This window comes from Macrobrachium nipponense, chromosome 20 (assembly GCF_015104395.2).
Source record: "Macrobrachium nipponense isolate FS-2020 chromosome 20, ASM1510439v2, whole genome shotgun sequence".
In the NCBI taxonomy this organism is placed as follows: Eukaryota; Metazoa; Arthropoda; class Malacostraca; order Decapoda; family Palaemonidae; genus Macrobrachium; species Macrobrachium nipponense.
The window spans coordinates 4,499,162-4,526,317 of record NC_061089.1 but is presented as its reverse complement, the minus strand read 5'-3'; the positions used below and the strand labels follow the sequence as shown (position 1 = coordinate 4,526,317).

The window sequence follows — 27,156 nt, the reverse complement described above, 5'->3', positions numbered from 1 at the left end:
CACTCCTTCGAGTTCTCCTGCTTCTTCTATTGAAGAGGACGCTGGTGTGGCTTCCAAGAGGATATTGCTTGCAGTTCAAGAGCAGATAGCCTCTTTGGTTGGAGTTCTTTCGAGGGATCCCCCTCGCAAGAAGGACGCTAGACTTCCTATTAAGAAGTCTCGTCTTCTTTCACCAGCCAGACGTGAAGCGTCCTCCAGACATGGGACGTCTTCCAAGCGCGAAGAGTCGTACAAACGTCAGGATCTATCCGAGCGAGTTGCTCTAGATGAGGATACGCTCAGGCGTGAGGCGCCAGCCAGGCGCGAGGCGCCAGTTAGGCGCGAGGATTCAGCCAAGCGCGAGGATTCAGCCAAGCGCGAGGCGCCAGCCAGGCGCGAGGAGTCAACTTTGCGTGAGGCGCCAGACAAGCGCGAGACGTCAGCCAGGCGCGAGATGCCAGCCAGGCAACACGCTCCAGCCAAGCGCGAGGCGCAAGACAAGCGCGAGGCGCCAGACAAGCACGAGGCGCCAGACAAGCGCGAGGCGCCAGACAAGCGCGAGGCGCCAGACAGCGCGGCGCCAGCCAAGCGCGAGGAGCTTTTCAGGCGTGAGAAGTCAAGCAGACGCGAGACTTCTTTTAGACTTGAGAGAGAGTCGGTTCACTCTATGAGTCCCTCTCCTAGTAGGAGTTTGTCACCAGTAGAGAGAGAACGGGATCAAGATCCTCTCGTTTTTCAGGCCGATTCTCCACAAGGTGTAGAAGGAGATTCAGAAGAAGAGGGTGACGGTAGAGAAGGAGTCTCGAACTATAAAGTTCTGACTGACCTTCTTTTGCAGGAATACGGAGATTCTTTAACTCCTGCGGCTCCTCCTTCGCCTCGATCACTGTTTTCGAGTGCGATTGTGCCTAAGTCTTCGTCGGTCTTGAAGATGAGACCTACGATCTCTATGAAGAGAGCGCTTCAGTCCTTAGACAAATGGATGTTGTCTAAGAAGGATCTGGGCAGAACCACCTTCTGTATGCCTCCAGCCATACTTTCTGGCAAGAGAGGTTTCTGGTACCGAACTGGGGAGAACATGGGCCTTTCTCTCCCAGCGGCAGCCGAAGCGGACTTTTCAACCTTGGTTGACTCGTCAAGGAGAGACGCTTTGAATGGAGCTTGCGTGTCTTGGGCGATTTCGGAGACGGATCATCTCCTCAAGGGACTCTTCCATATTTTGGAAGTGTTTAATTTCCTAGACTGGTCCCTTGGGGTGATGTCTAAGAAAGCTCATGACTCGGATGGTCTAGATCCCGAAGTCATTCTGAGTATTCTTGCTTGTATTGACAAGGCGGTACAAGACGGATCGGGAGAAATCTCCTCTCTTTTCGGAGCAGTACTCCTGAAGAAGAGGAGTATTTTTAGTTCCTTCCTAACCAAGGCGGTTTCTCACTCACAGAGAGCAGCCCTGGTTTTCGCTCCCATGTCTGACTTCCTGTTTCCTTCTCAGTTAGTGAAGGACATTTCTCGATCACTGACTGAGAAGGCGACACAGGATCTTCTCCTGCAAACTGCAAGGAAGAAGAGACCACTTGTTTCGGTTGACAAGAAAGGACCGACTTCTACGGTTCAGCCCTTTCGAGGAGGCCCTCTCTCCAGAGCTACCTCTAAGAGAAGAGGTCTTGAGAGGAGAGGTAAGGCTTCTTCCCGTCCCTTTAAGAAAGGGAAGTGAGACAGACAACCTCCAAACACCAGTGGGGGCCAGGCTTCTCGAATTTGCAGACGCCTGGTCACTCATAGACTCGGACGCCTCTTCCATGTCCATAATCAGGAAGGGATATCTTATCCCCTTCCAAGACAGTCCTCCCCTAACGACCATTCCGCGGGAACTGTCAGCCAGATACAGGGACCCTGTACTGAGGGATACTCTTCGTCTGATGGTGAATCAAATGTGGGACAAAAGAGCTATAGAATTGGTTCTAGAGCAAAACTCTCCGGGGTTTTACAATCGGCTTTTCCTGGTTGCGAAAGCCTCGGGGGGCTGGAGACCAGTTCTAGATGTCAGCGCTCTGAACAAGTTCGTTCTAAAGGAGAAGTTCTCTATGGAGACTTCGGCCTCAGTCCTGGCGGCTTTGCGTCAAGGAGATTGGATGGTGTCGCTGGATCTCCAGGACGCCTATTTTCATGTCCCGATTCACCCTTCGTCGAAGAAGTACCTCCGTTTCATGACGGGGGGAAGGATCTTTCAGTTCAGGGCCTTGTGTTTCGGCCTGTCCACAGCTCCTCAGGTCTTCACAAACCTGATGAAGAATGTGGCGAGGTTTCTTCACCTCAAAGGCGTCAACATCTCTCTATATCTGGACGATTGGCTCATCAGGGCCAGAACAGAGAGACATTGTTTGGAGGACCTTTCTTTGACCCTAGACCTGATAAAGGCTTTGGGACTACTCGTGAACCTCGAGAAGTCACAGCTGATTCCCAGACAGAACTTGGTCTATCTGGGGATTCAGATGGATTCTCGGGGTTTTCGAGTATTTCCCTCGCAAGAGAGAATCGTGAGAGGCTTGGAAAAAGTCTCTCTCTTCTTAGGAAAGAACGGACTTCGGCGAGGGAATGGTTAAGCCTGCTAGGCACCCTTTCCTCGCTCGAACAGTTCTTTCCTCTAGGAAGACTACATCTTCGCCCTCTTCAGTTTTTCCTAAGGAGATCTTGGAATTGGAAGACGGGACTTCTCTCCGACAGTTTTCTCCTTCCAATGGAGATGAAACCACACCTGCAATGGTGGTTGTCCCCTCTAAAAGAGAACAAGGGAATTTCTCTGGAAGTTCCGAACCCAAGCCGAGTGTTGTATTCCGACGCATCGGAGAAGGGTTGGGGAGCAACACTAGGACCGAGAGAAGTGTCAGGCACCTGGAAGGCAGCACAGGTGTCCTGGCACATAAATTGCAAAGAACTTCTAGCAGTTCACTTGGCGCTAAAGTTCTTCGAACCCTTTGTGACGAACAATGTGGTCCAAGTGAATGTGGACAACACTACAGCCCTGTCCTACATTCGGAAGCAAGGAGGAACGCACTCCGTGTCGCTTTACGAGATAGCAAGAGATCTGCTAATTTGGGCCTCACAAAGAAACATCTCCCTCCTGACAAGATTTGTTCAGGGGACGAGAAACGTCAGGGCGGACAGACTGAGCAGGAGAAGCCAGGTCCTTCACACAGAATGGACTCTTCATTCAGAGGTGTGTCAGAGTCTTTGGGATCTTTGGGGCACTCCTCACGTAGATCTGTTCGCCACATTCCTTTCCAAAAGGCTGGAAGTCTTTTGTTCAGTGGTGGAAGACCCAAGAGCTCTCGTGATCGACGCCTTCCTGCTAGACTGGTCTCATGTGGACGTGTACGCTTTCCCCCCTTTCAAAATCCTGGGACAAGTGTTGAGAAAGTTCGTAGCGTCCAACGGGACAAGGATGACCCTGATAGCCCCGTTTTGGCCAGCACAAGATTGGTTTGCAGAGGTGCTGGAGTGGACAGTAGACTTCCCAAGATCCCTTCCAAAAAGGATGGATCTTCTCAGACAGCCACACTTCGAGAGGTTTCATCAAAACCTCCCCGCTCTCGCGCTGACTGCCTTTCGACTATCGAAAGACTTGTCAGAGCGAGGGGTTTTTCTCGCGAAGCTGCAAGCGCTATCGCCTAGAGCCCGCAGAGCTTCCACTAGACGAGTCTATCAGTCGAAGTGGAGGTATTCAGAAGGTGGTGTAAGTCTAAGAAGTTGTTTTTCCTCCTCCAGTACCTCTATAACCGAAATCGATGATTTTTTCCCTTTTTTGTTCTTGAGAGAGGTCTCTCATTTGTCTGTATCGACGATCAAAGGATACAGGAGCATGCTTTCGCAGTATTTAGAAACAGAGGCCTAGACATTGCTGAGAATAAAGATCTGCACGACTTGATTAGATCGTTTGAAACGACAAAATCGAAGGAACTAACTCCCCCCAGCTGGAACCTGGATGTAGTTCTCAAGTTCCTTTCGTCTGACAGATTTGAGCCTCCCCATGTAGCTTCGTTCAGGGATACAACAAGAAAATGCTTGTTTCTCCTATCTTTGGCGACAGCCAAAAGAGTTGGCGAACTTCATGCCCTAGAAGATGAAGTCGGCTTTAGCAAAGACTCGGCCTTCTGCTCGTTTAGAACTCTTTTTCTAGCGAAGAATGAAAATCCATCGAATCCCTGGCCCAAGAGATTCGAGATCAAAGGCTTATCGAGTCTAGTAGGGAGAGAAACAGAGAGGTCTCTTTGCCCGGTAAGAGCCTTGAAGTTCTTCTTACAAAGAAAAAACAAAGAAACAAATGGGAGGCTCTAGACAAAGTCTTTGGTGTTCGATTAAGGACCCCACAAGAATCATGTCTAAGAACGCATTAGCTTTCTTCATTAGGAGCGTCATTACGGATGCTCACAAGTTCTGTCCTGACGACTCTTTTCCGCTTTTAAGAGTAAAAGCCCATGAAGTTAGAGCAGTGGCGACGTCTCTCTCTTTTCAGAAGAATATGTCGTTAAAGAAAATCATTGATACGACATATTGGAGGTGCAATTCAGTTTTTGCATCTCACTATCTTAAAGACGTTCGCGTGACCTACGAGAAATGTTTTTCTCTGGGACCTTTTGTATCGGCGGATACAATACTGGGTACGGGAGCAAACACCAATCCTTAAATTTGTACATACCTTCTACTAGATATGTTCTAGATTTCTGCTGACAAAGAGGGCTTGGTGCTGCACTGGCGGCCAGTCACTGTTGTTCAGTAAGGAACTCTTGTGATATCTTTTAGGGGAGTATTAAAAATTTTTTTTTGAGAATTTTTGTATGAATGCGTTTTTCGTTTCGAGTTATGGGTTGTTTGTAATGAGTTCGGGGATAACTCAGAACAATTCTAGATACTAACATGGTGGTTAGGATCAGGTGGTCGGGATTGGTTATGCTCCTTCACTAGGTGTGTTGTCATAGAAGTGGTCCAGTACCCATTGACAAAGTCCTTTTAGGCTCTGCCGAGTAAGCGGTTCATATACCCATCGGCAGACCCACAAGAACTCTAGCCATAGATCTAATATCTCGCTAAAGTCTTGAGGTGATGCAGACTACCGGGCTACAGCCACGAAGTCTACCACCTATCAGGTAGGAACCAAGGTTTTTCTTTTATACCTACAACATATGTTGTTTACCTGTCTATTCCATATTAGCTGTCTCTGACCCTCCACCAAAGGGTGCCAATCAGCTAAGTATATATCTGACAGGTAAGTTCATTGTATGAAAATGATATTGTTATAATACAATAAAGTTTCATACATACTTACCTGGCAGATATATACTTAGCTAAGACTCCGTCGTCCCCGACAGAAATTCAAATTTCGCGCCACTCGCTACCGGTAGGTCAGGTGATCTACCTGCCTGCCCTGGGCGGCAGGACTAGGAACCATTCCCGTTTTCTATCATATTTTCTCTCTTCCACCTGTCTCCTGCGGGGAGGCTGGGTGGGCCATTAATTGTATATATCTGCCAGGTAAGTATGTATGAAACTTTATTGTATTATAACAATATCATATTTCTTAAAATCAAATCATATCACAACTAGGGTAAAAATAGAGGCAGTGTTAAGGGGGTCAGACAAGAAGTGGAAAGCCAAAACACCACTGATCCACAGAAAAGCTCATCTTAACTCCTAATTAACGGTTAACTATCAACAGAAATTTCCGGCATCAAATCACTGTAGCATTGCACTCTCATCATTTTTTACAAAAAATATAGAAATTTCAACAAGAAGCTGAAACTTGTATATTTTATGAGAAGTTTCATATCCAAGTAATCATGTTATAGTACAGTGTTCCAGATAACCTCACAATCCCCATTATTCATTTGACAGTTGTTTTCTCGAAAGTATCATATCTTATTACTGTAATTATGTATGGTGTTGCAAGTAACTTCATTTGTATTCAAAGCTCTGCAAATGGGTTAGGATGAAAATTCAATTTTTATAATGAGATGTTACATTACCCGATCTAACTTTACTTGCCTGTATACTCATTATTTCTCAATTAAAATGATTTGTTAAGTTAGTTGCTTCCTTTCTTTACAGTTTTAGCTGAAAGGCCAGATGAACTAAAGGCATGGCAATGCAAGGTTGTTGCTCATATCATGCAAGATCAGTTTCAGGAGGCTCTATCTACAATAAAGAAATCTAAATTCTTAGTGTAAGCAAAACAATGTTTTTATGTTTTCTGCCCTCTTTTATTGCTTTTAGAGACATTTTTTGTTATGTGTGTGATACTGGAATAATTTTGTTTGAAGATATATACAAAAACTGTCAATGAAGGTTCTTAGAATTTAAATTATGAACTTTATAGTACTATTCACTGTATTGGTGATTTTTCATTGTCTTCTATAGTTATATGTTTTAGGCTTACTTGTGACATATATATGTTGACATTGCAGAGAATTAGCCTTTGAGAAAGCGTACTGTGAATACCGTCTAAATGATGTTACTGGTGCATTTGACACCATTAGCAAAGCCTCTGAGGACACCCCACATGTACAGGAATTAAAAGCCCAAATCCTTTACCGCCTAGAAAGGTAAGTGGTAAATACTGGTATTTTTAGTAAACTTAGATTTATACACTGTAGTTAGCATGGTTAGCAAAATAGGGCATTACATTTCACACCTGATTACTATGATATTATTCACACAAGAAAACAAGTGGGGGACAATTCGTTCCCTGTATGCAAGGCAGCAGGAGCCCTACTCTTAAGGGCGTATCAGAATCATATGTACATCGATTTCAACAATGTTTATCCAAGGCAAACTCAATGTGTTGGTGAACGAACTGAGCCGCTGGAAGTGAGTTCTCCCCACTAAGTGGATGTTAGATCATCTAGTGTGTCTCAACCTATGGAAATTGTGGAGCAAATCAGTACTGGACCTTTTTGCCACTGCCAAGAACCATTGCCTCCCCATTTACTGCTCACCAGCCCCAGATCCTCTCACATGGGCAACAAATACTATGTTAATAAACTGGCCAGACAAGGACCTGTATGCCTTTCCTCCATTCAGGATGGTGAGCAAGGTCATCAAGTTCAGATCTCTTCAAATCCTCACGATGAAGCTAATTGCTCCTTATTGGCCGGCTCAGGAATAGTTTCCGGAACTCTTGGATTTACATACTCACGGACTTCCCAAGACTGTTACCACAAAAAACCAGTCTGCTTTGACAACCCCATTTCAGGCAGTATCACCAAGGACTGTCCATTCTCGCTCTGACTGCATTCAGTGTCAGGAGAGACTTATGTGCTTAAGGCTTTTCAAGCCCAGCTGCAAAAGCTATTGCACAATGCAGAAGACAATAGTCTAGTATGTAATGTATATGAAGCAAAGTGGGCAGTCTTTCAGTCCTGCTGTAGGAGAAATAACACCTCTTCTATTCTACTAAAACGTCTAAAGCAGAAATTGCAGATTTTTTGCTATACTAGAGATCCTTGAGGGGGTTGTTTACATCCACTATTAAAGGATACAGGGCTATGCTGAGCTCTGTATTTAAGCACATGGGAGTTGACCTTTCTGCCAACAATGACCTTTCAGATCTCATACGATCTTTTGACTCGAAGTTAGTTCCAGGTGCTTGACTACAGATGAGACCACTTCAGTTGAACTTGAATAGGCACTGGCACAGAGAGAGACAGCCAGTCCTTGAGTTGGTACCATGGAGCCAAGAACTGTTCTCATACCTTTGTTGCTGGATCTCCAACAAATAGTGCTTGCAGGGAAGTCTTTCGAGTCCTTGAGCCCAGACTTCTCACCACATTAAGATGCATTGGATGAAGGATGGGGTGTAGTTACGGGGAACCAGGTCACTTCAGGAGTATCGTTGTCAGTCAAAGCAAGTCTTCACATAAACTGCAAGTAGTTGTTGGCTATCCAGAAGAGACTGCAAGATCTGGAAAGCACAATGACCAACAAAGTAATTTTTATATTCTTAGACAACTTATGTCTCTGGCTTATCTAAGAAGACAAGGGGACACAAAGTTGGAAACCTTTGTAACCATTGCCATGGAGTTACTTTTCTGGACAGAAGTGAGGCAGATTGTGCCTGGTCAACTAAATGTTCTGGTGAACATGCTAAGTTATCAGGGACAGGTACTCTTTTACAAATGGACTTTAAACTCTGCGGTTTGTGAGGCAATTTGGAGAGAGGTCGGCCAACCTCCCATTAATATCTTCGCGATGAAGTTTCTGCAATTCTTGTTGCTTCCATCAAAGGCTATAAATCCATGCTGGCTTCTGTTTTATGGCATACCGGATTGGATATTTTGAGCAATGTTGACTTGCGTGAAGCTGTAATCTCATTTTGGCTGGAAATGCCAAAGGTTTTGCAAATAATACTTTTATAGAACCATAGAGGCCCTCCCTCAGAGCCTCTAAGATAGGCTTCTATCAAGGTTCTTTTTTGGAAAATTCTTTCTGGTGGCTTTGGCTAAAGGCAAAAGAGTAAATGAATTACAAGAGATATTGTTAGTAGTGTTTTCACATATTGGAGCAGAACTATCTTTTCTGGCCATCCTTTTGTGCCAAGAATAATGTCAAGGTCAAAACTCTTCCAAGCATTTCCTCTGTCCCTTCTCTAAAAGCTCTAACTTTTGAGGAAGAAGGGCTACTTTTATGCTGTTAGGGCTCTGAGGATTTATACGCCCCATCTTAAGCCATTAAGGAAGCAATGTAGGAACCTGTTTTGCTCTTGTCAGGAAGCCTTTAGTGCCTATGTCTAAGAATGCCATGGCTTTCTTGATGAAGTCCTTAAGCCTGGAGGCACATCATGCAGTGTCTCTACAGATGTGTCCCCCTTTGAAGGTGAAATCATGGAGGTGTAGCTCTTTAGTATTCGCTTCTAACTATACTCTAACTACACTAGCACGTCTGGTTTCAGCGGGGAGGTTGTCTCTTTATGTGTCACAAATAGATAAAGGTTCTCTGTATTAACCTCCCTTTATGTGTCACAAACAGATTAAGGTTCTCTGTTTTAACTTCCTCCTTGTGGAAGTTGAGGACCATACATATTTGAGTTCATACATGGTGTTTTACTCCACATTTATTTTTAGTAATTTTGCTCAATTTTTTTTGCTTTGTTTTCTCTTAGATGAGGGCAAACAGTCTTTTTAGAGTAAGTAATGTTTGTCGTATGTTGCAGAGCCATGGCTCCTCATTTGGAAAAGCTACTGTGAGCTGATTGAGTAATATGTTTCTTCCCAATTAGTCTTGTTGTTTTGGGTGTGAGGTGCCACAGCAACTCAATTAGGTAGTTGGTAATTCTTTAGGGGATCATGGTTTTAGATGTGGTTGTTGCTCCTGTCAGCTCTGCAGGCCTGAGACAGAGGTCTAATTTCCATTCTGCATTACACATCATCAACCAGTGGCCAAATTTGGGGTCCATGTTCCACCCCCTTATGGTAGTGGACCTCACTTGATGAAGATCCTCATCTGACAAGTACTTGTGGGATTCATCAGGTAAGCAAAGATGAGGATGTTTGTAATGATATCTGATAATTTGGTTATAGGGAGTCTAGCACACAATGTTGGGAGTCTGTAAATGAGGATAAGTTTATCCTCAAAAGTGGTGATTTTTTATGATAAAATTAAATTTTTAGGTACTTACCCTCTAGCATTGAGAATTCTACCTCCTCCCCACTCAAAGTTTTAAGAGAAGAATGACAACCAAAACTACTATTGCTGTTTTACCCTCCGAGGAGTGGGGTAAACTACATGTTGGGAGCGTTCATTAATGTATGTTACAATTTTAACGCTCGTCAAGCCTGCACCAAGTAGTTGCAAATAAAGCAAAGATAAGGGGTAAGTACCTAAAAAATTTATTTGATATCATAAAAAGCAACATTTCTTTATAAACCCAATAATTTAGGTACATGAGGGCGCTCCTCAAGCCCCATAATTCTTGGGATAAGTACAGACTGAGGGAAATAATTGGTAATTGTGGGTGGTGCTAGGGTTCCCTAACATCTGGCCAGTACTGAGTGCTCTTTTTCATAATACAGTGTGCCTCTTGTAGTACAGACAGCACAGATATTATGCCTACAAATTGATGGGCTTGAGCTAAAAAAAATTTTGCAAAAAAATTTTTTTTTCCCCTTACCCAAGGTTCTCTTTTAACATCAGGTCCTCCATTTTTTATCAAACTACGTACTGTTTATGCCATGCTACTTAAAACTTAAGTTTGGGCCTTGTGTGAAAACTTATATTAGAAGCTCCCTTACTAACAAATAAAAATACATGTTATAAAACTAGAACAGTACCTATAGTAGTATACATCATTTTGTTCATGAAATTTACCTGTCATATATATATATAGCTGTATTTTCTGAAGTCCGACAGAATTTTAAAAACTTCCGACACACGCAGTGGTCGGCCAGGTGGTTAGTACCCATTCCCGCCGCTGGGAGGCGGGTATCAGGAACCATTCCCATTTTCTATTCATAATTTTTCTGTCGCCGGTGCTGAAAACACCTGTTTTCAGTACCTCCGTCTTAGGATTTTGGAAACTTCATTGCCGCTAAGTATCCTAATTGTCTTTTGATTTATTTACTTGGATTTGTGGGATTTGTGGCTAGGCATACGCTATCTTAAATTGATTTGAATTTGATTCATTTTTGCATAAAATATCTGAATCTAGTTAGGCTAGTTTCAGACGGGGTTGTCTGCAAAGATAGGGTGTGGCTACCGAAAGCTTCGGTAGATCCGCACTTGGTATGTACGAGGGGTATGGGTCTTGCTTCTTTGTTGAGATTTGTCATGTAAGGAGTGTGAGACTTTGTCTATTCCGTAAGGAAGACGTATGATTTGTATGTACGCAATTAATCAGTAAACATGTCTAATTCCGTAAGGAAGACGTATGATTCGTATGTACGCAATTAATCAGTAACAAAAGTCAGGGTAGTGAACCTGCTAACCTTCCTGTAGACTTTATTTTGCCTAACCCTGTAGTATGGCCTACGGGCTATGAATATGTCTACGAGAGGTGCTCGCTCTCCTTCTTTGCTGTGAAGTGCTACTTCTGTAATTGTTACTCCTAACCCTGCAGTGTTGCCTTCGGGCCCTAAGCAGTGTCTGTAGAGGAATTGCCCTTTCTCTGATACTCTTTCGATTCGTAACTTAGAATCGAAAGTGCTTGCTTTAGAGAGTAAAAGTGAAGTGCAGAAGTGCAGTGATACCCCTTGTGTAGTGGAGGGTGCGTCAGATCGGCCTCGGTTTCGCCTCTAGGCCGGGACCTCTGCTTGACTCCCAGGACCCGGGGAGGGAGCATGTCGAAAGCTAAGGAGGGTTACAAGGAACCCCACCGATCTGGCGTGCCTTCGGCAGTTTCTGATGAAAATCCCCAGACTGCCAAAGTGCGTGCGCGTGCACGAATCCTGAAAGATTGCTTCTCGTCCTCCGAAGCGTCCTCCCCGTGCAGGGGTTGGAGCTTTCGGAAGGACTCGCGCCCTCTAAATAGAAGCTTTATAGAAGAGGACGCTTCACGTCCTCTCTCTCTCTCTCGTTATGCGTTTCAGTGAGAAGTAAGAAGGCGAACGTCGCCTGAACTCGTGTCCGTCTTTCCACCGAGAAATACGTAAAAGAAGTCAGTAGCAGAAAGTTTTGAGAGCGGACGCCCGGGACGCTCGGATGGACTCCAGGCGCGCGCGGGTGCACGCCAAGCGCGCGCGGGTGCCACGCCAAGCGCGCGCCAGTGGACGCCGAGCGCGCTCCAGTGGACGCCGAGGGCGTGCACCAGCGCACGCCAGGTGTGTCGCCTGGCTGAACGTTTCTGTTGAACTCTTCAAGCTCTTGTTTCAGATTTGGGCCTAAAGAATTTTTACCTCTACCTTCGGTGATACCTTCTACCTCACCTGCAAAGAATGTGAAGTAGGCAGTGCTTCGGAGGAAGCTTAAAGTGAACAGACAACTTCTTCTTCGAAACCCAGCAAGACATCGGGTTTCGTGAATTCAAGAGGTCTCTGTCAATTAATATTGCTTTTCGCATAGGTGGATGGAGTTAAGGAAAGCTCAAGGGAAGATCTCGTTTGCTCTACCGCAACCTTTGCCATTCTGCCAATAAATTTAAGTTGCCACTACCGCAGTCAAGACTTTGCGATAAGGCAGTTACGGGTTATGTAAGGCTCGATGTCCTGCACGTCAGGACTCTCGGCAACGTTCAGTAGGATTCTTGCAAAGGCACTCATCAAAAGGACGCTCTTCAGGAAAGCGCAAGACAGGACTTCCTTTGCCATACTGCCAATAAATTTTAAGCTTTAGCAGGCATTAGTTGTGATACGGGAGAGGAAGCTGGTTGGAGAGTTTCTTCCTCTTCCCAGGATAATTTTGCAAGCTTTTTAGCCCATCTGAAAGGGTTTTTCAGATGATAGATTTTGTTAGTTTCTAGTCGGGACTACGCTGCCGAATTGAACATCGTCGTTCTACCTGCCGTAAGCCCAGTCTCTTAACAGGATTCTTGCCCCTTCCTCGTTTGAGACGGGAATCGGAAAAATTAAATGCTCGACTTCCTGGATTACGTTCTGTCAATTCAGTGACTTTCCCCCATTGACAATATATACTTTCGTTTTGTCAAGTAAGTGGGTATCCCATCATTGACAAAATATCTCTTTGTCCCGTAAATGGGTTAGTTCTCATTGACAAACATCTCATTAACTTGATATTGCGTAAGCGAATAAGCTCTTATTGACAAGATTGGAAGAGCTCTCATTCGTCATTCGCAGACTCGTACAAGAAATAGACTTGTAGACTACGTCAATGAACGCTTATGTCCAATAACATAAGAAGCTTGAGCTGACTGCTTCGATTCTCTTAAGTTTTGTTCATGAAACTTGCCTGTCAGATATGTATGTAGCTGTATTTCCGAATTCAGCTATATATATGTCTGCCAGGTAAGTATGAAGAAACTTTATTGTGATATAATTTCATATTTTGCCTTGCGTTATTTTACTTCTGGTTGGTTCAAGTCATATACGCTTGCTGTAGTTACCTCTTCGGATGGCAACCGAGAGGTCTATTGTCTATTTTAAGGACATTTAATCGTTACTCCCTGCAGCCTTCCAGGAGTTTCCGATTTATCTTTTACCGTTGTATGGTAGTGTTCTGACGACACAAACGCATCTATATATTTAGCGTTTTCTGTTTCGCTTAAATATACCAGCTTGAGAGTCTTTCTGCTAAAAAAATAACGGACCTATTTCTTCGTAGAATAGGGTAGCTGGCAACCCAGACATAAGTTAAGAGACGACGTTCGTAAGCTGCTGGCTGCGGCTGTCACGCTGTGTCTGTCCTCCAGTCCAACCGAGCCAGTAACAGATCGTGCGCTGTCATGCGCTGTAGGTTACGTCTCTCTCTCCTGCGGGATTGACTGACTAACCGTATCTCTGTGCTGACGGTTACGTCTCTCCTGCGGGATTGACTGACTAACTGCATCTCTGTCCTACAATCACGGACTTTAGCCTAAGATTGAGGGGATTTCTTACGTGAATGAATAAACGTTGCATTCGTTTTGCCTTACTATGTTCAACAGAGTTATCTCTTAATCCTTTCGGTGCTCGTTACCGCACGGTATGGATCTACGAGTCTACCGCAACATTGCACTTTTATATGGTCTCCTGCTTAGGCAAAGCGCAGCCTTATTAGGGAAGTAAGCATACTCAGGGAGGGAATGGATGAGCTTGCTGGGGACCATTCCTTCCTGAAGAAGTTTGTTTCCCCGAATAGACTGCAATTCAGACCACAGTTTTTTCCTACCGGGAAACTGAAATATTATTCTAGATCTAGGAATGATTCTGAACATCTCTCAGTGTGTGTATCACCTGAGGTGATAGAAAGAAGGTGCCGGACATCTGGATAGGGTTTCAGATGTCCTGGATCTTAATCTGAAAGAAGTAAAAGCGATTCGGTAGTCCCTCCAGTCCTCGAAACTACTTTTTGGGAACCAGTGGTCCAGATCAACTCTGATATTCCACAGCTCTCTCATATCTTAAGAAGTATCTTCTCTCGGTCCTTGTTCGAGTTTACGAGAAAGAGCCTATTATAACAACAGGCGTAGAATGTAACGATCCTCTACAGGTTCGTTACAGGATTGCAAAAGTCCGTACGAATCGTCTCGATCGACGGCAGCAACTATTCACTTCCGAGTGGAATCTTTCTTTAGAAGTAAGTTGAGAGTTGTGTAGACTTTAGGGACGCCCTTTCATTCTTCTCTTCAATATGTTGAGGACGAAGAGGCTTCTTCTTCTCTGCTCCCTTGTTCTCGATCCGGGATCGGTACCATTAAACGCCATCCTATGATATTGAACGGGGATGGATGTTTAGTCTCTTTTTCCCCTTTTTCAATCGCTTAGGAAATGTAATAAGAGGATTTATGACGTCACAGGGAGCGACAATGACGCTGATCGCCCCATGTTGGCCTTCAGGATCCTGGATTCACAGAGGTCACATACTTCCTAGTTCACTTTCCAAGGACCTTTTCCGAGAGAGTCGGTCTACTCTAACTCGAAAGGTACCTATAACCTCTCCGCTCTGAGTCTGACTACGTTCAGACTATCGAGATGTTGACAGGAATAAGATTACCGTCTTCCATTTCCGTCTGAAGAATGGGATAAGCTGGCAGTCACAACTATTAAAGAATATACAAATATGTTGTTGACGGCCTTTGGGCTCAGAGATTTGCGTCTGTCAAACAACAAAGCCCTTCACGATCTTTGAGTTCTGTGGAATCTCGAAACTCGCTCACCATCTACTTTTTGTCTCGCCTGTTTTCTCGGAGTCAGACACTCGTGCGAGATCAGGCGACATATAGTAGCCCTGAGTTTCGTGTTGACGAAGTCGGTTGCGTTTATACACCCCCGATGATCGTGTAACATGAGACCAGGTTGGACTGTCAGGCATTCTTCCTTCGGGACTGAATCGCCTTTTTGCTCCTCGCTCCTTTCTCCTGGCACCAGAAGCTCGAGTCAGGAGTTGATTCGCTGACGACGTTGGGTTGCGTTGATACACCCCAAGGTTTGCTTAGATTGAATCGCCCAGGCAGTCCAGACACGCATCCTTCAGCGAAGAATAGTGATTTAATGGTCTTCAGGGTACAGCCTTGCTGTCCTTGATTCGTCTGACTGGTCAACTGGTCGGTCACCTGACTTTAGTACAGACGGACTGACTGTGCATGTCCAGATCGAAGCTTTCAATATGGAACTTAGACGTAGTCTGAAGTTCTTGATGTCAAAGCATTCGAACCTCTCCTTTTGGTTAACTTCTTGCATGTGATCAGGAAGGCCTTCTTCTAACCACCCTAGATACGACAAAGAGGGTTAGTGAAATTTTAAGCCATCGTCACAAGTTTTGGCTTTAGAGAACACAAGGCGGTGTGCTCTCTAAGCCTTCCGTTGTGGCCTAAGAATGGAAACCCGTTTTGTCCTTGGGCCAGGAGCTTGGAAGCAAGGATGGCACAAGTTAGTGGGCAGGAGCCAGAGAGAGTCCTGTGCCCTGTTGGGTCTCTCAAGTTTTATCTACATAAAACTCAAGAAAGTCGAAGTCATTCGGGCAATCTGCAGTGTTCCGAAAAAGACCAGACTTGCCCATATCGAAGAACACCCTGGCTTTAGTGTTAAGGAGTTCTTTCAAAAATGCTCCTTCATTGTGTTTGCACAAAGATTTGAAATCTTTTTATCTGAATGCTCACGAGGTGAGGGCGCGGCCTCGGAAGCATTTCAACAGAGCATGGCACTCAGCAACATCCTGAGTACCATGTTTTAGCGAAGCAACTCTGTGTTCACTTCACACTCCCTGCGAGATGTGAAGATGGCATATGAGATCTGCTGCTCGCTAGGGCCATACGTGTCTGCAGACACAATCTTGGGGGCAAGAAGTACCACTCATCCTATCCTGTAGAAAATGGTTAGGAAGAGCTCTTAATTTAGTTGTTGAGTCGCCGACAACGGCGACTTCTTAACTCTTAAGCCTTAGTTAAAACACCTTAACTTTGGCTAGGATCGTCAGGTGGTGATATATATATATATTATATATATATATATATATAGATATATATATATATATAGGATATATATATATTTTATATATTTTATGGATATAGTATAGATATATATATATATATATATATATATATATATATATATATATATAGATATATATATAGATATATATATATATATATATATCTATATATAGATATATATATATAGTATATATATATATATGATATATATATATTATATATATATATATATATATATGATATATATAATTTAATATATATATATATTTATTATATATAGATATTTATTTTTATATATTTATTATATTTATTAATATATTTATATATATATAATTATATATATATATATATATATATATGTATATATATATATATATATATATATATTTGTTTACTTCTTAGCCCTCATGTATGGGTCAATATGGTCTAGTCACGTCGTGGTCTCGCCCCTGTTGACAGATCATCTGGAGTGCACCAGCTATATAGGTCTCTACCTCGCTGGCAACTCTAGTAGCACAAGCAGACTTACGTGGCAGTAACCACGAAGCCAGCTATGCTAACAGGTGGAACCAAGATGTAAATCATCTGCATGCATTTGTTTCCCAAAATCCTTCTATTCTGTCCCTTCCCACCTCCAAAGGTGGATTCAGCTATATATATCTGACAGTAAGTTTCATGAACAAAATGATATTGTTATGATACAATAAAGTTTGTTCATACTTACCTGGCAGATATATATAATCAAGTACCCACCCACCTCCCCTCAGGGGACAGTGGAAATAAAAATTATGAATAGAAAATGGGAATGGTTCCTGATACCCGCCTCCCAGCGGCGGGAATGGGTACTAACCACCTGGCCGACCACTGCGTGTGTCGGAAGTTTTTAAAATTCTGTCGGACTTCAGAAAATACAGCTATATATATATCTGCCAGGTAAGTATGAACAAACTTTATTGTATCATAACAATATCATTTTATCTGAGGCAGTGATAATGGCACTAGATTAATAGTCTTTCATGAGCATATGATTTTTGATATCTGCAGTATTTGTGAAAACAGCTCCACAGTATCTCAGTAAAATTTTGCAGGTACAATGACTGCTACACCATCTATAGAGACATCATACGAACTACCAGCGATGACTTTGATCTGGAACGCCAGACTAACATGACAGCTGTTGCTGTGAATCGTTCTGTTGATGGTAGTGTAAGTAATTTTTGTATTATAGTATAATGTTAAAGTGCTCGTGAGAGATTGAGCCATGCTTATTTTTGTCTCAGTTTTTTTATGAAATTTTTTTTGTATTTTGATAATAATTTTATTGAAAAGGATTGCTGCATCAGCTCCATTAATTTTGTATAGAGTCTTCTCTATTTTCCTTATGAGGGATTTCTCAAGGACGGGACCAATATTGAAGAGGATGGAAGAAATAGCAGGAGTTACTTCACCACTGTCGCAGCCAATGAAAACCCAGCTCCAGGTGACGCAACACTCCTGAGAAGGTCAACGCGCCTCGAGCGTTTCCGATGCCTGGCTGCCAGCCAATGAAAAGTCAAGCATCCTCCAGGTCCTGTAGGAGCATCCATGAGATTCAGTCATCCAGCAACCATCGCTGTGATCATGCCCTGGCAGATCTGGGCGAAACGTCAGAGAGAGTAATAGCAGTAATAAAGATAATTCAGTATGACTACGCTGGATTTGACGATACCCTTTGGCATGTTGCTTGCCAGTTTCAGCAACATTGAGAAATCCTTAATAAGGAAAATAGAGAAGACTCTATACAAAATTAATGAAGCTGATACAGCAATCCTTTTCAACAAGACTTGTTTAAAAGAGGGTCTACTCTCAAGATAATTATTTTACTTCTCTGAAGTAATTTAGTTGTGAATTACTTTTTGTGAATTGTTATTAAGTAAGTATTAATTATGCCATGCAGTCCTTAGCTTGTTTGTTTTAAATGTCTGAATACAGGCCGTGTTAAGACAAATTAGGACTTCTGACATTGTAATTCAGCTTCATATTTTTTCATCCTATGTAGAATGAAGAGGAGGTTGTTGAAGTAGATGACTCTTCATATGAATTAATGTACAATGGATCATGCCAGTTACTAGCATTAGGTAGAGTTGAAGAAGCTCTATCTAAGTTGCAAGCCACAGAAAATCTCTGTCGCACATACCTTATGCAGGAAGAAGGTGCTACTGAAGATGAAGTAAACGATGAAGTTGCCATCATTAGGTATGGTTTTTAATTCATCTTTTGTGTTAATGTTAGATGCTGTGATCAGTTTTATATATGCATGTGTATCTTGGGTAGGTTTTATCCATTATTATTATCAAGTACATACATATTTATGAAAGAAACCTAAAAGGCTATTACTTTTATTGGGGAGTTTCATCTGAATTAAATTTTAAAAAAAGGAAAGAGAAATATAGTATGCAGTAATTACTGTCTGTACATAAGGTACAATCCTCTTTTTCAGGGTGCAACAAGGTCACTGCTTACAGGTTCTTGGTCGAGAACGAGAAGCCCTTAATATATACAACAATGTACTTAAAACTAAACCTGATGATCCTGCTCTTCTTGCCATCATAAACAATAATTTGGTCAGCATCAACCGAGGAGGCAATGTCTTTGACTCAAGAAAGCGAATGAAAACAGCCATGGCCCCTGGACTTGAGCACAAGTTGACAAGTTATCAGCAGGCCAGAATTGGTCTTAATAACTGTTTGTTAGCTTTTCATACAAATCAGGTAAGAATAAGCAGCAGCAAAGAGTGGTAACTTTATTCATGGTTTCATTTGATAATATACATGTATTCCTAATGGAAATTTTTTATTTAGTAGTTCTTACACATAGAATGTGTATATTCTGTCGCCTACGCTATATTTTATCAACAGAGAGGTAAGTAGACAGTGTAAAACCAAAGTACGTAACTAGTAGAGGAACAGCAATGTTTTCTATTTGTTGTTATTATTAAAATAAAAAGTTTTATTATCAAATGTTTGACTTGCATAGTAGGTTAAAAACCAAATGGTAATTAATGGAATGTCAAAGGCAGAAAGCAACGCAGCTGTGGTTGGAGGAATACACAGTACAAAGAACGCTCGGTACCATCTACTATAGTGTACATTGGAATGCTCACTGTAAGCAGTTTTCCTGTAGGAATAGGTACCCTATACTTACAGTACCGTTTATTCCATGAGAAGACTAACTCACCCCTAGAGAGCATATGAGTTATAGTACTTATTTTGAATCTTATCTTTTCTTTAGACCTTTATTTATTTTCATTGATGTAAAGGTTATTCTGTTAGTTCAAATGTCATTCATTTAGTTTTTGTTTACCCTAACCCAAACAAAATATAGGTAAACATTATAGTCTACCATTATTTTGTTTGCCTTGGAATGTTCCAGACAAAAATTTGCTGAAGTAGAAATTAGCTACTTGTGGGAGGAGAGTACTGTGTACCCACTGCTGGACCTATGAGAACTTTTTAAAGGTTTCCCTTTTAAGCATGTTTCTCCTTTTCATATAATTTTTATCCTTGCAGCTCACCCTTCTTTTTTAAGGATTTAATTGCTGATATTAAGCAGACAACCAGCTAGTTGCCCCTTTATTTTTCAGTTGGTAGTTCTAATGAATTTTACCTCCCAAGTTTTTATGGTCTCATTTTAATACTCTTCAGCAACACTACCCAGCTCAGGTCATGAGTGACTCATAGGCTTACCCAGTAGACTTTTATTTTTAAATGAAGTCAGTGACAGTCACAGTGGGCCTTGTGCTGAGTACTACATTTATGAAAGCATAGTTTGTTCATGAAACTTACCTGTCAGATATATATATAGCTGTATTTTCTGAAGTCCGACAGAATTTAAAAAACTTCCGACACACGCAGTGGTCAGCCAAGTGGTTAGTACCCATTCCCGCCGCTGGGAGGCGGGTATCAGGAACCATTCCCATTTTCTATTCATAATTTTTCTGTCGCCAGTGCTGAAAACACCTGTTTTCAGTACCTCCGGCTTAGGATTTTGGAAACTTCATTGCCGCTAAGTATCCTAATTGTCTTTTAATTTATTTACTTGGATTTGTGGCTAGGCATACGCTATCTTAAATTGATTAGAATTTGATTCATTTTTGCATAAGATATCTGAATCTAGTTAGGCTAGTTTCAGAGGGTGTTGTCAGCAAAGATAGGGTGTGGCTACCGAAAGCTTCGGTAGATCCGCACTTGGTATGCACGAGGGGTTTGGGTCTTGCTTCTTTCTTGAGATTTGTCATGTAAGGAGTGTGAGACTTTGTCTAATTCCGTAAGGAAGACGTATGATTCGTATGAACGCAATTAATCAGTAAACATGTCTAATTCCGTAAGGAAAAAGTATGATTCGTATGTACGCAGTTAATCAGTAAACAAAAGTCAGGGTAGTGAACCTGCTAACCTTCCTGTAGACTTTATTTTGCCTAACCCTATAGTATGGCCTACGGGTTATGAATATGTCTGTGAGAGGTGATCGCTCTCCTTCATTGTTGTGAAGAGTGCTACTTCTGTTATTGTTACTCCTAACCCTGTAATGTTGCCTTCGGGCCCTAAAACAGTGTCTGTAGAGGTTATTGCCCTTTCTCTAATACTCTTTCGATTCGTAACTTAGAATCGAAAGTGCTTGCTTTAGAGAGCAATAGTGAAGTGGCTAAGTGCAGTGACAGTGCCCCTTGTGTAGTGGAGGGTGCGTCAGATCGGCCTTATTTCGCCTCTAGGCCGGGACCTCTGCTTGACTCCCAGGACCCGGGGAGAGAGCATGTCGAAAGCCGAAGGAGGGTTACAAGGAACCCCCACCGATCTGGCGTGCCTTCGGCAGTTTCTGATGAAAATCCCCAGACTGCCAAAGTGCGTGCACGTGCACGAATCCTGAAGGATTGCTTCTCGTCCTCCGAGGCGTCCTCCCCGCGCAAGGGTTGGAGCTCTCGGAAGGACTCGCGCCTCTAAGAAGCTTTAGAGAAGAGGACGCTTCACGTCCTCTCTCTCGTCAGGAGGGAACGTCAGATCGGCCCCATAACGCCTCTAGGCCTTGACCTCTGTCGGACTCCCAGGACCAGGGAGAGGGCATGTCGAAAGCCGAAGGAGGGTTACGGGGAACCCACATCGATCTGGCGTCCCTTCGGTAGGACCTGTTGACGCTTCCCAGGCTGCGGAAGATCGTGCACGTGCACGAATCTCGAAGGATTGCTTCTCGTCCTCCGAGGCGTCCTCCCCGTACAGGGGTTGGAGCTCAGAAGGACTCAGAAGCTTTATAGAAGTGGATGCTTCACGTCCCCTCTCTCTCGTTATGCGTTTCAGTGAGAAGTAAGAAGGCGAACGTCGCCTGATCACGTGTACGTCTTTCCACCGAGAAATATGAAAAAGAAGGCAGTTTCTTTCGCTTGTTTTGATGCCTGTCAGGAGCAGGATGCTTTTCTGCACGCTTCTTTTGACGCTCGGCTTGAACGGGACGCTCGGATGGACGCCAGGCGCGCGGGGGTGCATGCAATGCGGCCAGTGGACCCGAGCGCGCCAGGAGCCAACGTCCTCGCCAGTGGACGCCGAGCGCGCCAGCGCACGCCAGGTTTGTCTCCTGGCTGAACGTTTCTGTTGAACTCTTCAAGCTCTTGTTTAAGATTTGAGCCTCAAGAATGTGAAGTAAGCAGTGCTTCGGAGGAAGCTTAAAGTGAACAGACAACTTCGTCTTCGAAACCCAGCAAGACCTCGGGTTTCGTGAATTCAAGAGGTCTCTGTCAATATTATATTGCTTTTTGCAAAGTGGATGGAGTTAAGGAAAGCTCAAGGGAAGATCTCGTTTTTGTTTTTCTCTACCGCAGTCAAGACTTTGCGATAAGGCAGTTACGGGTTATGTAAAGGCTCGACGTCCTGCACGTCAGGACTCTCGGCAACGTTCAGTAGGATTCTTGCAAAGGCACTCATCAAAAGGACGCTCTTCAGGAAAGCGCAAGACAGGACTTCCTTTGCCATACTGCCAATAAATTTTAAGCTTTAGCAGGCATTAGTTGTGATACGGGAGAGGAAGCTGGTTGGAGAGTTTCTTCCTCTTCCCAGGATAATTTTGCAAGCTTTTTAGCCCATCTGAAAGGGTTTTTTCAGATGATAGATTTTTGTTAGTTTTCTAGTCGGGACTACGCTGCCGATTGAACATCGCGTTCTACCTGCCGTAAGCCCAGTCTCTTAACAGGATTCTTGCCCCTTCCTCGTTTGAGACGGGAATCGGAAAAATAAAATGCTCAACTTCCTGGATTACGTTTTGTCAATTCAGTGACTTTCCCCCATTGACAAATATACTATCATTTTTGTCAAGTAAGTGGGTAATCCCTCATTGACAAAATATCTCTTTGTCCCGTAAATGGGTTAGTTCTCATTGACAAACATCTCATTAACTTGATATTGCGTAAGCGAATAAGCTCTTATTGACAAGATTCGGAAGAGCTCTCATTCGTCATTCGCAGACTCGTACAAGAAATAGACTTGTAGACTACGTCAATGAACGCTTATGTCCAATACATAAGAAGCTGAGTTGTCTGCTTCGATTCTCTAAGTTTTGTTCATGAAACTTGCCTGTCAGATATGTATGTAGCTGGTAAGTATGAACAAACTTTATTGTAATATAATTTCATATTTTGCCTTGCGTTATTTTACTACTGGTTGGTTCAAGTCATATACGCTTGCTGTAGTTACCTCTTCGGATGGCAACCGAGAGGTCTATTGTCTAGTTATTTTCAAATGACATTTAATCGTTACTCCCTGCAGCCTTCCAGGAGTTTCCGATTTATCTTTTACCGTTGTATGGTAGTGGTATGACGACACAAACGCATCTATATATTTAGCGTTTTCTGTTTCGCTTAAATATACCAGCTTGAGAGTCTCTTTCTGCTTAAAAAATAACGGACCTATTTCTTCGTAGAATAGGGTAGCTGGCAACCCAGGCATAAAGTTAAGAGGCGACGTTCGTAAGCTGCTGCTGTGACTGTCCTCCAGTCCAACCGAGCCAGTACCAGCTCGTGCGCTGTCATGCGCGGTAGGTTACGTCTCTCTCTCCTGCGGGATTGACTGAATAACCGTATCTATGTGCTGGCGGTTACGTCTCTCCTGCGGGATTGACTGACTAACTGTATCTCTGCCCTACAATTACGGACTTTAGCCTAAGATTGAGGGGATTTCTTACATGAATGAATAAACATTGCATTCGTTTTGGCTTACTATGTTCAACAGAGATATCTTTCTCCTTTTGGTGCTCGTTACCGCACGGTATAGGACTACGAGTCTACCACAACATTGCACTATTATATGCTCTCCTGCTTAGGGAATGGATGAGCTTGCTGGGGACCATTTCCTTCCTAAAGAAGTTTGTTTCTCTGAATAGACTGCAATTCTGACCTCTATTTGTTTTTCCTTACGGGAAACTGAAATTTTATTCGAGATCTAGGAATGATTCTGAACATCTCTCAGTGCGTCAAGTATCACCTGAGGTGATAGAAAGAAGGTGCCGGACATCTGGAGAGGGTTTCAGATGTCCTGGATCATAATCTGAGAGAAGTGGAAGCAATTCGGTCGTCCCTCCAGTCCTCGAAACGAGTTTTTGGAACCAGTGGTCCATATCAACTCTGATCTTCCACAGCTCTCTCATATCTTAGGAAGTATCTTCTCTTGGTCCCTGTTCGGGTTTACGAGAAAGAGCCTATTATAACAACAGACGTAAAATGTAACGATCCTCTAGAGGTTCGTTACAGGATTGCAAAAGTCCGTACGAATCGTCTCGATCGACGGCAGCAACTACTGACTTCCGAGTGGATTCTTTCTTTAGAAGTACGTTGAGAGTTGTGGAGACTTTAGGGATGTCCTTTCATTCATCTCTATGCTATGTTGAGGACGAAGAGGCTTCTTCTTCTCTGCTCCCTTATTCTCGGTCCGAGAGCGGTACCATTAAACGCCATCCTATGATATTAAACGGGGATGGATGTTTAGTCTCTTTTCCCCTTTTTCAAACGCTTAGGAATTGTTATAAGATGATTTATGACGTCACAGGGAGCGACAATGACGCTGATCGCCCCATGTTGGCCTTCAAGATCCTAGATTCACAGAGGTCACGTCCTTCCTAGTTCACTTTCCAAGGACCTTTTCCGAGAGAGTCGGTCTACTCTAACACGAAAGGTACCTATAACCTCTCCGCTCTGAGTCTGACCACGTTCAGACTATCGAGATGTTGACAGCATAAGATTACCGTCTTCCCTTTCCGTTTGAGGAATGGGATAAGCTGGCAGTCACAACTATTAAAGAATACGCAAATATGTTGTTGATGGCCTTTGGGCTCAGAGATTTGCTTCTGTCAAACAACAAAGCCCTTCACGATCTTTGATTTCTGTGGAATCTCGAAACTCGCTCACCATCTACTTTTTGTCTCACCTGTTTTCTCGGAGTCAGACACTCGTGCGAGATCAGGCGACATATGGTAGCCCTGAGTTTCTTGTTGACGAAGTCGGTTGCGTTTATACACCCCCGATGATCGTTTTACATGAGACCAGGTTGGACTGTCAGGCATTCGTCCTTCGGGGCTGAATCGCCTTTTTTGCTCCTCGCTCCTTTCTCCTGGCACCAGAAGCTTGAGTCAGGAGTTGCTCAGGAGTTGATTCGCTAACGACGTGGGGTTGCATTGATACACCCCCCAAGGTTTGCTTAGCTTGAATCGCCCAGGCAGTCCAGACACTCATCCTTCAGCGAAGAATAGTGCCTTATGGTCTTCAGGGTACAGCCTTGCTGTCCTTGATTCGTCTGACTGGTCTACTGGTCGGTCTCCTGACTTTAGTACAGACGGACTGACTGTGCATGTCCAGATCGAAGCTTTCTATATGGAACTTAGACGTAGTCTGAAGTTCTTGATGTCAAAGCTTTCGAACCTCTCCTTTTGGTTAACTTATTGCACGTGACCAAAAAGGCCTATTTTCTAACCACTCTAGATACGACAAAGAGAGTTAGTGAGGTTTTAAGCCATCGTCAGAAGTTTTGGCTTTAGGGAACACAATGCGTGTTCGCTAAACCTTCCGTTGTGGCCTAAGAATGGAAACCTGTCAAGTCCTTGGGCCAGGAGCTTGGAATCAAGGGATGGCAAAAGTTATTGGGCAAGAGCCAGAGAGAGTCCTGTGCCCTGTCAGGTCTCAAGTTTTAGCTACATAAAACTAAAGAAGTCGAAGTCCTTCGGACAATCTGCAGTGTTCCGAAAAAGACCAGACTTGCCCATATCAAAGAACACCCTGGCTTTAGTGTTGAGGAGTTCTTTCAAAAAGGCTCCTTCATTGTGTTTGCACAAAGATTTGATATCTTTTGATCTGAATGCTCACGAGGTGAGGGCGCGGCCTCGGAAGCATTTCAACAGAGCATGGCACTCAGTAACATACTGAGTACCACGTTTTAGCGAAGCAACTCTGTGTTCGCTTCACACTTCCTGTGGGATGTGAAGACGGTATATGAGATCTACTGCTCGCTAGGGCCATACGTGTCTGCAGACACAATCTTGGGGGCAAGAAGTACCACTCATCCTATCCTGTAGAAAATGGTTAGGAAGAGCTCTTAATTTAGTTATTGAGTCGCCGCCAATGGCGACTTCTTAACTCTTAAGCCTTAGTTAAAACACCTTAACTTTGGCTAGGTTGGTCAGGTGGTGATATTATATATATATATATATTTATTTTACTTCTTAGCCCTCATGGTATGGTCAATATGGTCTAGTCACATTGTGGTCACGCCCTCGTTGACAGATCATCTGGAGTGCACCAGCTTTATAGGTCTCTACCTCGCTGGCAACTCTAGTAAAGCAGAAGCAGACTTGGGTGACAGTAATCACGAAGTCAGCTATGCTAACAGGTGGAACCAAGATGTAAATCATCTGCATGCATTTGTTTCCCAAAATCCTTCTATTCTGTCCCTTCCCACCTCCAACGGTAGGATTCAGCTATATATATATCTGACAGGTAAGTTTCATGAACAAAATGATATTGTTATGATACAATAAAGTTTGTTCATACTTACCTGGCAGATATATCTATAGCTGTATTTTCTGAAGTCCGACAGAATTTAAAAAACTTCCGACACACGCAGTGGTCGGCCAGGTGGTTAGTACCCATTCCCGCCGCTGGGAGGCGGGTATCAGGAACCATTCCCATTTTCTATTCATAATTTTTATTTCCACTGTCCCCTGAGGGGAGGTGGGTGGGTACTTGATTATATATATCTGCCAGGTAAGTATGAACAAACTTTATTGTATCATAACAATATCATGTTCATATCCTATATAAATTCAAATTACTTTTTAAAATTTGGTATTTTCCATTTGTATTTAGAACTGTGATATCTGATCAACTGGGAGAAATCAGACTTGGATTGGGCACAAGGACCTCCTACAGCTTTGTTGAAGAAACTGGTACCTGACAACAAATTCAGGCTCCATTTTCTCAAGTTAATCAGTCCTTGAACTGAGCAAGTTTTTCCCATATGAAATAATGATAATTGGATTAACCCATTCCAGACTTCCAAAAATGCAATAAACAGAAGTATTATAACTGAAATTTAACATCCGAGCATGCAGAATTTATGAGAGATAATCAAATAAGATAAAATAAATGCAGATTTGTTCTCACTTTACCTGCAAATTGGTGAGTTGATAGCATATACTGTACAGTCAGTGCCAAAGAAGATGAAGAGGAGGAAATAAAATATTGTTTGTAAGGGGAGTCCCCTTCTATAACAATAGCAGTTTACAGTATCTTTGTGGTTGTTTCTCTTTTTTCTTCTCTTTCTACTGCTTTCATCTTGAGTCTTTATGTCACTAAAAGACCAGTCCAGAAAAATGTTCCTTAAGTGAGGCATAGCATTGTCATTCAGCAGGTATATGACATGGTTTGCAGCAACTTTATCAGTGCAATATTTTTCAAGAAGACTGCATTTACTCCCATTTCTCACACATATCATGTATTAATGAACTAGGAAGACATCTATTGTTTTTCTATCTACCTTTGTCTCTGGTTTCCTGTCATCTCTAACCTTACCCCATGATGACTTATTTGCTCTAAAATCACC

At 43.0% G+C, this 27,156-nt stretch overlaps 1 protein-coding gene across 1 annotated transcript in view; it reads left to right on the top strand.

The window, feature by feature from the left end:
- LOC135221717 (signal recognition particle subunit SRP72-like) overlaps positions 1 to 27,156 on the top strand; it is a 73,235-nt gene that overhangs the window by 26,921 nt on the left and 19,158 nt on the right. Inside the window, exons 2-6 of the mRNA XM_064259504.1 lie at positions 6,082 to 6,196; positions 6,438 to 6,575; positions 17,137 to 17,254; positions 18,087 to 18,283; positions 18,528 to 18,798. Coding sequence (XP_064115574.1) covers positions 6,082 to 6,196; positions 6,438 to 6,575; positions 17,137 to 17,254; positions 18,087 to 18,283; positions 18,528 to 18,798 — 839 coding nt within the window. The remainder of the gene's footprint in view (positions 1 to 6,081; positions 6,197 to 6,437; positions 6,576 to 17,136; positions 17,255 to 18,086; positions 18,284 to 18,527; positions 18,799 to 27,156) is intronic.